The sequence below is a fragment of the Pongo abelii genome, chromosome 17 (assembly GCF_028885655.2).
Source record: "Pongo abelii isolate AG06213 chromosome 17, NHGRI_mPonAbe1-v2.0_pri, whole genome shotgun sequence".
Taxonomy (NCBI): Eukaryota; Metazoa; Chordata; class Mammalia; order Primates; family Hominidae; genus Pongo; species Pongo abelii.
Window position 1 is genome coordinate 49,795,081 of NC_072002.2, and position 12,391 is coordinate 49,807,471.

A 12,391-nucleotide genomic window follows, 5' to 3' on the forward strand; every position below is an offset into this window, starting at 1 on the left:
GGTTCCCATGGTCTTGGGCAGCTCTGCCCCTGTGGCTTTGCAGGGTATAGCCTCCCTCCTGGCTACTTTCACAGGCTGGTGTTGAGTGTCTGCATCTTTTCCAGGCACACGGTGCAAGCTGTTGGTGGATCTACCATTCTGGGCTCTGAAGGATGGTGGCTTTCTTCTCACAGCTCCACGAGGCAGTGCCCCAGTGGGGACTCTGTTTGGGGATTCAACTCCACATTTCCCTTCCTCAATGTCCTAGCAGAGGTTCTCTGTAAGGGCCCTGCTCCTGCAGCAAACTTTGGCCTGGACACCCAGGCATTTCCATACATACTCTGAAATGTAGGTGGAGGTTCCCAAACCTCAATTCTTGACTTCTGTGCACCCACAGGCTCAACACTATGTGGAAACTGGCCAGGCTTGGAGCTTGCACTCTCTGCAGCCATGGCCCAAGCTCTACCTTGGCCCCTTTTAGCCATGGCTGGAGTGGCTGGAACACAGGGCACCAAGTCCCTAGGCTGCACACAGCAGAGGGGTCCCTGGGTCAGGCACCTGAAACCGTTTTTTCCTACTAGGCGCCGGGCCTGTGATGGGAGGGGCTGCCACAAAGGTCTCTGACATGCCCTACAGACATTTTCCCCATTGTCTTGGTGATTAACATTTGGCTCCTCATTGCTTATGCAAATTTCTGCAGCCAGCTTGAATTTCTCCTCAGAAAATGGATTTTTATTCTCTATCACATTGTCAGGCTGCAAATTTTCTGAACTTTTATGCTCTGTTTCCCTTTTAAAACAGAATGCTTTTAACAGCACCCAAGTCACCTCTTGAATGCTTCGCTGCTTAGAAATTTCTTCCACCAGATACCGTAAATCATCTCCCTCAAGTTCAAAGCTCCACAGACCTCTAGGGCAGGGGCAAAATGCTGTCAGTCTCTTTGCTAAAACATAGCAACAGCCACCTTTACTCCAGTTCCCAACAAATTCCTCATCTCTATCTGAGACCACCCCAACCTGGATTTCATTGTCCATATCATTATCAGTATTTTGGTCAAAGCCATTCAACAAGTCTCTAGGAGGTTCCAAACTTTCTCACATTTTCCTGTCTTCTTCTGAGCCCTCCAAACTGTTCCAACCTCTGCCTGTTACCCAGTTCCAAAGTTGCTTCCACATTTTCGGGTATCTTTACATACAGCAGCAACCCACTCTACCAGTACCAATTTATTGTATTAGTCCATTTTCATGCTGCTGATAAAGACATACCCAAGACTGGGTAAATTATAAAGAAAAAGAGATTTAATGGACTCACAGTTCCACGTGGCTGGGGAGGCCTCACAATCATGGTGGAAGGCGAAAGGCACGTCTTACATGGCAGCAGGCAAGAGAGAGAATGAGAACCAAGTGAAAGGGGTTTCCCATTACAAAACCATCAGATGTTGTGAGGATTATTCACTACCATGAGAAGAGTAAGGGAGAAACTGCCCCCATGATTCAGTTATATCACACTGGGTTCCTCCCACAACACATGGGAATTATGGGAGCTACAATTCAAGATGAGATTTGGGCAGGGGCACAGCCAAACCATATCAGTCATAAAAGATAAAAAGACTAAGGAAGTGTTCTGATTAAAGGAGACTAAAAAGAATGACAGCTAAATACAATGTGTGATCCTGGATTGGATTCTGAACCAGATAAGGGACAAGAATAAAGTCTGTGTATTAAATACCAGCGTTGCATCAGAGTTAACTGCCTGAATTTGATAAAATTCGGAATGATCTCTCCTCACTACCTTCCCACACTCCTCTCCAGGGCCTCTGCATGTGGGCATCTGGGCCCTCCTCTGTTAACACCCCTCTTCTGCTTCTGTCTGGACTGCCCCTCACTTCATCTTTCCCCCATACACAGTCTTTCCTAACTGTCCTTATGTAAGAGAATGACTTTGGTTTTAAGAAATTCACACTGAAATATTTAGAGGATTAAAAAAAAAAAAAAAAAACAGTGACCAAGTGAAGCCTCCCCAAGAGGCACACCCAGCTGCAAATGAGCCAGAGGTCATGACTCCTGGTTCCTGAGAAGGAAGGTGGAGCTGGCATGCAGGGCAGGAAGGGTGACAAGTGATCTGCTCTTTCAGGAGGTGGTGGTACAAAGGCAAAGGAGAAAGCCCAGGCCCACTGGAAGGAACATGGGGTGAGCTGGTCCAAGGAGACCTGCCAGCATTAGCAGAAGGAAAGCAACCATTCTCCCAATCATCTAACCATTCATAGAGTGTGCCACAGGACTACTCAATGCCCTGGACTGTCAGGAGACGGAGCCTACGAGTGGCCTAAATTAAATGAGCAAGAGAGATAACCCTGAGAGCTACCCAGTAAGCACCACGTCAAAAGAAAAAAAAAACACCCCCACTAGGGACAACTTCAGGTCTAGTTCAGGGTAAACAGGCTATGAAAGAGATTTCCTGGGGCCAGATATGCTTTAAGTTTCAACTTTACTGTTTGAGTTTCTCATAAAGAATGTAACTACTGATATAATATTGTTGCCATCAGAGAGGAAAAAAACAATCTGAACTGTTAAAGAGCAAAAAGGACACACTAAAGGGAAGGGGAAAATGCAGTCCCCAAAGCTTCCAACAGCGATTACAGAACCATCCACATACCTGCCAGCTCCCAGGGTCCTATCCTCAGGCAGTGGAGTTAGCTTTTTCTTCCACTCCAGAAATGTTCAAAAACTGCATTTCTTTTATTATTTTGTTGTTGTTGTTGAGATAGGGTCTCGCTCTGTCACCCAGGCTGCAGTGCAGTGGCACAATCACAGATCACTGCAGCCTCAACCTCCTGGGCTCAAGCCATCTTCTCACCTCAGGCCCCACTCATGAATAACTAGGACTACAGATGCACACTATTATGCCCAGCTAACTTTTGTATTTTTGTTGAGACAGGGTTTCACCATGTTGCCCATACTGGTCTCGAACTCCTGGACTCAAGTGGTCTGCCCACCTGGGCCTCCCAAAGTGCTGGGATTCCAGGTGTGAGCCACTGCGCCTGGCCAAATACTGCATTTCTCCTTTTCAGTTTATTCCACTTCCCCAATCCCAGTGAGGAAGCTCAAAGGTGCTGTGTGCCCAGTGAAAGGAAAGCAATACAGGGGATTCTTCTGACACAGGTGTTTAGTTCCAAGGCCCCAGGGAGACAGGGGAGAAAAATGCCAGACAGGGGCCCTCGTTAGATTCAGGCAAACAAGCACATCTGCTGAGAGTAAGGAGAGGGTGATACGAAGAGAGGACCAGAGGTCTTAGTCAGCCATTCCAGGCAGCAAGCTAGGGAAGAGTCAAGAAGAGGATGAAAATGACACACGGAAGCACTGGTTTTTGAAAGGGACCCCTCCTGCCAGCTTGCTCACTCCATCCTCTGCCAGACCCCCACTGGGAAGTCAGGCTGAAGAGAGGGCAGAGAAAGGAAGCCACCCTGGAGTGAACTGAGCCACATCATACCAGTGCTGCCTCCTGCTTCTGAGATTGTGGCAGGCTCCCTTCCTTCTCTAACCAGAGACACCCCTGCCCCAGGCCAGAGCTGGTTTTATGCTTCACTTTCCTCTCCCCCGAACCCCACATTACTACACCCTTACTCTTCACTTCTGCTCAGCTTAGCCAAGCTGAGACTCCTGTGTCTACTAACAACGGGATGAGAGGGAGACAGACCTTTAGTCAAAGGGAAGATCAAGTCTGTGAGGCTTGGATGCAATAAGATAAAATTAAAATGATGTATCATTTCCATATTACTAAAGCCCTATTATCACTAAGGACTTTACAAGATGAACTGTCCCGCCCCAAGATATGAACACCCTAAGAGGAGAGGAAGGAACGCCTAGCACTAAGGGGTGCCCCCTCTTTGCAGCACTAACAGAGCTGATGTAAGTCTCAGGGAAGAGAAACCCAGCCTGCTACTCAGGAAACACACGCCTATGGCTAACAGACTGGAGTTCACAAGGCCTGGGTCTCGCCCTGCTCTGCTCTGCCCTGCCCAACTGAAGAACCCAAATCAATGGCTTCATCCCTCCAGACAGTAGTGTGCTTGACTCTGAATCAGACTAAAGGATAATTTGGACATTCTGTCTGTGGTTATAAAGAAAGGAGAAAAATATCCTTTGTCTTATTACTGAAAAGTCAAATGTCAAGTTATATCTACGTCATAGAATTATAGATGCAAATAGCTGACCCTGGTCTAAAACTGCAAGGTTACTATAGGGTTACTTAAAACAGCAAAAATTCAAAATGTAACCTAAATATCCAATAATAAAGTCAATTAAATATGAGTAGTTAATTCCTTGGAATATAATGCAGTCAATAGTCATAAAAGACTATTTGACTTTTAAAAGTCTAATTGAGAAGACTATCAACACACAGAAATGTTCATAAAATAATGCTAAGTGAAAAACAGGGCACGTAATGCTATATACCAAATATAATGATAAAAAACTATATCTACATGTAGAAAACACAAATTATAATAGTTGTTGGGGAAGGAGATTGGGTGACTTTTTATGTCAATTTTAAAAATGAAAAAAGGTAATTTTAAAAACAGAAAATAACTTTGAAGACTTACAATTATCAGGATTTGTTGATTTTTTTGCTTTTGTGTTTTACAAAAGTTGAATAGTGGGATGATTATTTTTTCAATGAATAAACCAAATCAGTCCAGCATTCTCTGGCTGCCCCTCCAATTACAGAAGATTCTCTCATCATCTGCACTATCCTTCCAAAGATGCAACTACTGCCTCTCTACTTTAGATGTTTTATTAGCTGCTTCACAAATGAAAAGGCTATTAAGTAACTCTCAGTCTATAGGTTAATTAGATTTCTCAGTACATTTTATCAACTTTAATACACATTTGAAAAGCCTAAATTGCCCTATATTGATCCAGTAAAACTGTTCCCAAAAGCATTTCTCTGCACCATGAATTTGGCTATACCAGAGATCTAATTAATAATCTTCTAATATACAAAGTAACAGAGTGATCTCAAGAGAGGCAGTCAAGAAAAAAGAATGTAGACTCTGGATGGCATGCCTGGGTTCGAATCCCGACACTAACACTGTGTGACCCTGGGCAAGTTACACAGTCTCTCTATGCCCTTGGCGTTTTTATCTGTAAAATGAAGTGATCAATTCGCAGAGGGTCGTTTGGAGGATTAAATGACATAGTACTTAGAAGTACTTAGAACAGTGCCTGGCGTGTAGTAAATGCTTGATAAATATTAATTACTATTATTTATCCTTATTCCTTTCACTTTAACAGTTATCTGTTCCCCAACCCACCAAAATTAATCCCTTCAAAGTAACAACCAGAGTGAATGGAAGACTGCACTTTCATAACATTATTAATCAACAACTGTTATACTGAAAATATAAATCCACAGAATTGTGATTCTAAGATGATTTGTACCACCCCTTAGCAAGCATGAACATTAGTAGTAATTTCTGCTGAACTAGAGAGAGCCATCTTGATGAAATGATAAAACAAAGTTGTTTTTGTACTACTAAATTATTTAATAGTATTTCCTAACACTGATGTAAAGAAGGCTTCTATAAATGCTTTTCTCAGAATACTTTTAGATGAAAAATATTCCCTTCAACTCCTCAGGACTTCTAAGCATCTAAATTTCTAAACTTCTTTAAATTTCAACTAAGCACGCAATTTTACTTTAGAAACAGCAAGCATATTTCAGGAAAGTTAAACCCACCTTAAGAATCCATGATCATTCAAGTTATCTTTAACAATCTCAAAAAGCACTCTAATGTCCTACATGTAAATGTGCTTTGTAAATTTTAAAATTCCATGACAGTTTTACATACTTTGCCTTTACTTAAGAATCAAAATAGCTAAAATTACTGACGTAGGGAAATTTAGGTGATGAAAGACCTATAAAATCTCTTCTAACTCAAGAAATACAATCATTTATAGAAAAACACTCACTTCCCCACTAAGGAAACCTTGGGCAACCTGGGTTAATCTCACAATGAGCACAGCTCTGAACCTGGAATGCCTTCTCCAGCAAACCTCTCCAAGCCAACTTCAAATCCCTCTGCTTCCCTACCTCTCCTTTGAGTACCATCACCAGCACTGAGGAATCATCCTCTTGTGTCTTACCACAATAGGGCACCAACACCTATAATTACCTATAATTAGCTTTGGCTCAAGGTTAGACATTATTATATCTTCCTAATGGCTTCATTTGTGTGATAGGTAGAATTCCAGTACACCCCTGCCACCTTGCAAGTACGCTGCCCCTGGTGTGCACACAATTTCTCCGAGTTATTCAAGCAAACACTAATCTAGGTGCAGCTACAAAGGGGTTTTCCAGATGCAATTAAGGTCTCAAATCAGCTGACTTTTAAAAAAGGCGATTATCCAAGTAGGCCTGCCTAATCACATAAATCTTTTAAATCTGAGTCCAGGGATCAGCAATAAAAGAAGTCTGAAATATCTGAAGCATGAGAAGAATTGGACACAAGGGAGATTCTCCACAGCTGGCTCTGAAAATGGAAAAGGCCATGTGGCAAGGAACACGGGCAGCAGCTGACAGCCAGCAAGACAGGGGCCCCGCAGTCCTGCTGCCCCAAAAGAACAGAATTCTGCCAACAACCTGAATTCACCTGCATGCAAATTTCTCCCCAGAGCCTTCAGACAAGAACTCGGCCAACACTTTGATTTCAGCTTTGTGATACCCGGAGCAGAGAGTCAACACAGTCGCATTGTGTCAGGACTTCTGATCTACAGAACCATGAGCTACTAAATGAGTGTTATTTAAGCCACTAAATTTGTGATAATTTTTAATGGCAGCAGTAGAAAACTAAATACAATGTATGTACGTCATTCTCTCCTGGGATGTTTTTGGTAGTATGGGGACAAGCTATAATCCTTTGAAATGTCTTAAGCATACTGCTGGGGATGGAACAGAAACAGTACAATAAATTACTGCTACATGAACTGAACTGAAACAGAACAGAAAGGTTGAGCAAGTGACACAGATGAGGGTGACCTCAAGAAGATTCCCGGCAGCCCTCAGGGGTACTGTGCTTATGCCTGCTTATTTCCTATACGCTGTGAAAAGGGAACTAGAATGAAAGGATCACAGCAAGGCAAAAATCTAAGACAACCGGGCACGGTGGCTCATGCCTGTAATCCCTAAACTTTGGGAGGCCAATGTGGGCAGACTGCTTGACCCCAGGAGTTTGAGACCAGCTTGGGTTAGGTGGTGAAATTCCACCTCTACCAAAAATACAATGGTGGCATGCACCTGTCGTCCCAGCTACTTGGGAGGCTGAGGTGGGAGGATCCACTGAGCCAGGAGGTCGAGGCTGCAGTGAGCCATGATTGTGCCACTGTCCTCCAGCCTGGGTGACAGAAGAAGACTCTGTCTTCTTTAGTTAAATATCAGTTGGGAAAAGGAGAGTCAGGACAAAAGAAGGCACTATTTCAGGAAATGCTCTGCCCTTTCCAGCTTCTCCTGAGGCTGCTGCTTGGATACAAAAAAGGCCCACGTGGAATACAGAGTTAAGATTTCCACCATATTGGATTACTGGGAATTTCCAGTCTCCTGAAGGCATTTGACCACTTTCAGAAGCTTGTGGTAGTGGAAGTTGATCAATACTCCCTTTGGGGTCAAAACAATTATTCCTCCCCATATGTCCTAGTGACACTCCTTGGTCCTGGCACAACTGGTTATCAAAACGCACCAGTCGCAGACTGGGAGCAATTACTCACAATGCACACATCTGGCAAAGGAGTCTAATCAAGAAAGATAATGTAATGAACTTCTACACATCAATATAATTTTTTTTTTAAAAAGCCAATTAGAAAAAATAATTAGGCACTCCACAAAAGATCTGGAATGTCCAATAAGCTCATGAAAAGTGATTAATATCATTAGCCATCAGAGAAACAAATTAAAACAAGGAGATACTACTACACACTCAACAAAATGGCTAAAAGTTAAAGACTGACAATGAAAGACTGACAATACTCTGCATTGTTGAGGATTTCGAGCAACTGGCACTCTCATACTTTGCCGTTAAGAATGCAAAAACAGTGCCATTACTTTGAGAAATACTGTTTAACAGTTTCTGAGTTAAATGTATGCCTACCTTCTGACTCAGCAATTCCACTACTTCTCAAGAGAAATGAAAGCATTTATCTACACAAAGACTTGTATAAGAATGTTCAGAGCAGCTTCTGCACAAAGCCAAAAACTGTAAACGTTCAAATATTCATCAGGTTTATGTTTATACAATGCAACAGATGTACTAAATGACTCTCAAAAACATTGTCTCAAAAAGGAACCTAAACAGATGCAAAAGAATAACTGTTACCCACTTCCTAACAGTTACCCACTTTACTTGTTACTTGTGAAGGGTGGCCGAACAGTGGGTAACTGTTAGGAAGGAAAGACAGTACTGACAGGAAAACGTCACCTGCTCTTAGAAATGCTATCTTGATCCAGGCAGTGGCCATAGGTGTATACAAATGTAAAAGGGCACTGGATCTGTAGTTTTGTTTTGTTTTGTTTGCGATAGGGTCTCACTCTGTTGCCCAAGCTGGACTGCAATGGCACGATCATAGCTCGCTGTAACCTTGAAATCTTGGGCTTAAGTGATGCTCTTGTAGTTGGGACTAAAGGCGTGCACCATTACGCCCAGCTATTTGTAAATTTGGATGGGGGTTGGGGAGCAGGTCTCGAACTCCTGTCCTCAAGCAATCCTCTCACCTTGGCCTCTCAAAGTGCTGGGATACAGGCGTGAGCCAGGATTCTTGAAGATCTGTGGTTCAGCCAGTATTCTTGAAAATCTGTGCACTGTACTGTGTGTAAATCTAACTATAGCAAAGTAATATTAAAAGGTTAAAAAAAAAGCACTACCAATCACCTACAGAAGAAGGAACAAGAAGACTTCTAGAACAGCCACTGACTGGCTGGGTGAACGGTGTCACACCATATGCTGAGGAGCACAAAGTAACACTCTATCTCTGCTTTTTTGCTTTGAATAAAATGCAGGAGCCAGAGAAAACACTAATCAAGCCACTCCCTGCTGAAAATTCATTGCTGGAATTACGGAGCCTAGATTGTTCAGAGGCCCTGACGTCTGAGCCAGGCGCTGAGCTCAGTGCTTTACACTCATTACTTCATAATCTTAACAAGCCCATGAGTTAAGACCAAACCTGCATTTGGATTGGGAAACCCAGGGTCAAAAAAGCACTTTTCTCAGGATGAGAGAAAGCATACTTATCAATACATCTTGTATTCATCCATGCAGGACATTAGAGCGCTATGCGCCTCAAAGACACTGGGTAGATGTCTGCAGAATGGACGAGGGGAAGACATGCAAATTTCTGAATGACTGACACTCTTTAGTCCTGAACCTCATGCTAAAGGCGACCTCGAGGGGAAGAGGCAGTCCTTCTATTAATACTAAGTCAGTAATAACCTCCCTACTTCTTCTTCTCTCCTTACAACACAAGGCGTTGTAAGCCCATGTGTCCAAACGAAGGGAAAGAGTAGTCATTCACTCCACGGGACAGCGTCTTTCAACCCCATCGGAGACCGCACGCGCAGCGCCCCACATTGCGCACGCGCCCTGGCTCAGCTCCGCCCCGCCAAGTCACGTTCCCCGACGCGCACACGCAGGCTGGGAGCGCGAGTGCGTACCTGCGCAAAGCTGGAAGCGGACACTTTTTTCTTCTTACTGGCGCCATAGCCCCCGCCGCTGCTGCCATTGTGGGAAGGGCTGGCCGGCCTCTTCTTGCTGTTCCGGACTATTCCGGGAGTGGAAGTGGTGGCCACAATTGGAATTTGCGCCGCCATCGCACTCTGAGTCTTCCCCTGGTCCCCCCACCTCTTTCCCAGCGCGGGCCCTGCAACTTCCTTTCCGCTGTTACTTCCGTCTTGATGGTTGAAAACCCGGCCTGGACTCAAAGCTGTAGCTGGCTTCTCTCGGTGCAATCTAAAAGGCGGAGCTCGGAGTAGCCTGTGCCGTCGGGACGGGAAGATGTCAGCGGGCGTTGTCCTCACACTCGGGCGCTCTGGGCGTGGGCCTTGGGTGGGGCACGTGCCTGGAAATCCCCACTGATAGAGGAATAGAAAATCTCCCAATCTTTTTAAGTAACTACGTTTTAAAAAATTAATGAGCGTGTTGTCTTTTCTCATATAGAAGAGTGATTACTTTTGATGTCTGTAAGCCTAAAGCTGGGGTCGTTCTCAGTAGACCGCCAAGCTACTGGCTTCCCTGCCTTCCCCCGCGGAAAAGGTTTGTATATAAATAGTGCCCAAATGGACATGAAGGGTAGAGTGGTTCTTAATCTCTCTCTTTTTTTTTTTTTGAGAGGGAGTTTCGCTCTTGTTGCCCAGGCTGGAGTGCAATGGCGCGATCTCGGCTCACTGCAACCTCCGCCTCCTGGGTTCAAGCGATTCTCCTGCCTCAGCCTCCCGAGTAGCTGGGATCACAGGCATGTGCCACCATGCCCGGCTAATTTTGTATTTTTAGTAGAGACGGGGTTTCTCCATGTTGATCAGGCTGGTCTCGAGCTTCCGAGCTCAGGTGATCGCGCCTCGGCCTCCCTAAGTGCTGGGATTACAGGTGTAAGCCACCACGCCCGGCCGGTTCGTAATCTCTTAGGATTCACAGACTCTTGAGCATGGAATCTGTGCTTCCTCCCCCTGCCCCACACCCCCACCTCCCCACCACCCCATTAAATGTATACAGACACAGACAAAATTTTACAGATTTCAGGGAGGTCACAGATCTACTAAAACCTATTTAGGAACCTCAGTCCCCCTACCCGCCTTGTTCTTTGCCTCATTCTACCCTATATTTTTACAGAACCTTTGCGACAGCATGTAACTAAATGATTTATAATCGGATGGTTAATGTCTTTTTTTGGCTCCTGCTAGAATTTAATCTCTATGAGGGAAGGGTCAGTTATGTCTTGTTCACTTTTCAGTCCCCCCAGTCACGGTACCTTATAAGTCGTTGGTGCATTGTAAGTATTTTTAATGATGTATTTAACGAATGAACTAACTCCCTGCAGTGATTGGTGGAAGCTACTATGTTTGAATATAGGAAGCTGATGTATATGAGTCTTGATATTTGAAATAAACAGGCTGCACAATGACTTAGAGGTGAGAGAAGGAGCAGTTAGGGAAACTAGCAATACTGTTACTGACATATTTTCTCCTTTGGAGAAAGGAATAAGCCTACCAGTGTTGAAATGTTCTTTCCCACACCGCATCTCCATCCCTATCCTCATCTAAAGCTAGTCTTTTCCTCATTCCTTAACTCAAGGACTCACCTCCAACAAGCCAGTCACCTAAGCAAACTCTACTGTCCCCACCTCCTCCCATTCCTCACCTCCTCAGCTCGCTTCTCTCCTTCACGGCTCTTGCCCTGGTGAATCTGTATCCCATGTCTACATCTCAGCAACAGCCTCCAGATGGAAGTTTCGGCCGCCATCTTTCCCTAATCCATTCCTGACCCCAGACCATCCTTCATACTGGCTGCCAGAATGGGATTTCTAAATTACAAATATAATCATACCACTTAAACTTTCTTACATTCTTCAGGGCCCTTTTACCTTCAGGGTAAAATTTTTTTTTTTTACCTTCAGGGTAAGAACGTTTTAGCTTGTCATACAAGGTCCGTAATAACTGGGCTCTGGGCCGGGCGCGGTGGCTTACGCCTGTAATCCCAACACTTTGAGAGGCCGAGGCGGGCAGATCACAAGGTCAGGAGATAAAGGCCATCCTGTCCAACATGGTGAAACCTCGTCTCTACTAAAAATACAAAAATTAGCTGAGTATGGTGGCACGCGCCTGTAATCCCAGCTACTCAGGAGGCTGAGGCAGGAGAATCGCTTGAACCCGGGAGATTGCAGTGAGCAGAGATCGTGCCACTGCGCTCCAGCCTGGCGACAGAGCAAGACTCCGCCTCAAAACGACAACAAAAACAACAACAACAAAAACTGGGCTGTGCCCCATTCTTTTGCTTGGTTCCCAACACTTAATTCCTTGTGTTCCAGCCTAGGACTAACTCTATTTCCTAGAATGTACATGTTTTCTTAGCTTGTCATATTTTTGTTTCTATTATTTCCTCTCCTAGGAATGCTTAGCTCCTTGCCTGATTACCATCCATTTTGCCTCAGTTCGGATGCTACTTCCAATGAAAAGCTTTCTGCCATCTGACACACCTTCCTTCCCCTTCCCTTTCCCTGTTCTCACGCTGTGCACGTGAGCACAGGGGGACCTGCTGGGCTGCTTCCTGTCATCCCTTATTGAGTTCAAACACCAACTCCCTACTTTTCAGAAGTCAGACAAGTGGATGCACCGCCATCTGGTTTCCTGTTACTAAATTCAGGCCTGATCTTGTCTG

The 12,391-nt window shown here is 44.6% G+C and overlaps 1 protein-coding gene across 7 annotated transcripts in view; it reads right to left on the reverse strand.

Moving 5' to 3' along the window:
• Window positions 1-11,501, reverse strand: part of INO80C (INO80 complex subunit C) — a 31,248-nt gene extending 19,747 nt beyond the window's left edge. For 2 of the 7 annotated variants that reach the window (XM_063716997.1, XM_054538197.2), the window contains exons 1-2: window positions 9,676-10,136; window positions 1,291-1,344 (exon numbers count right to left, since the gene is read on the reverse strand). In XM_063716997.1, coding sequence (XP_063573067.1) covers window positions 1,291-1,344; window positions 9,676-9,831 — 210 coding nt within the window. In that variant the 5' untranslated portion in view covers window positions 9,832-10,136. Of the gene's footprint in view, window positions 1-1,290; window positions 1,345-9,454; window positions 9,633-9,675; window positions 10,137-11,374 lie in introns of those variants that run through there. The other 5 variants (XM_002828171.5, XM_063716996.1, XM_054538198.2 and 2 more) reach the window with 5 other exon arrangements.
• Between the last annotated feature and the right edge of the window lie 890 nt (window positions 11,502-12,391).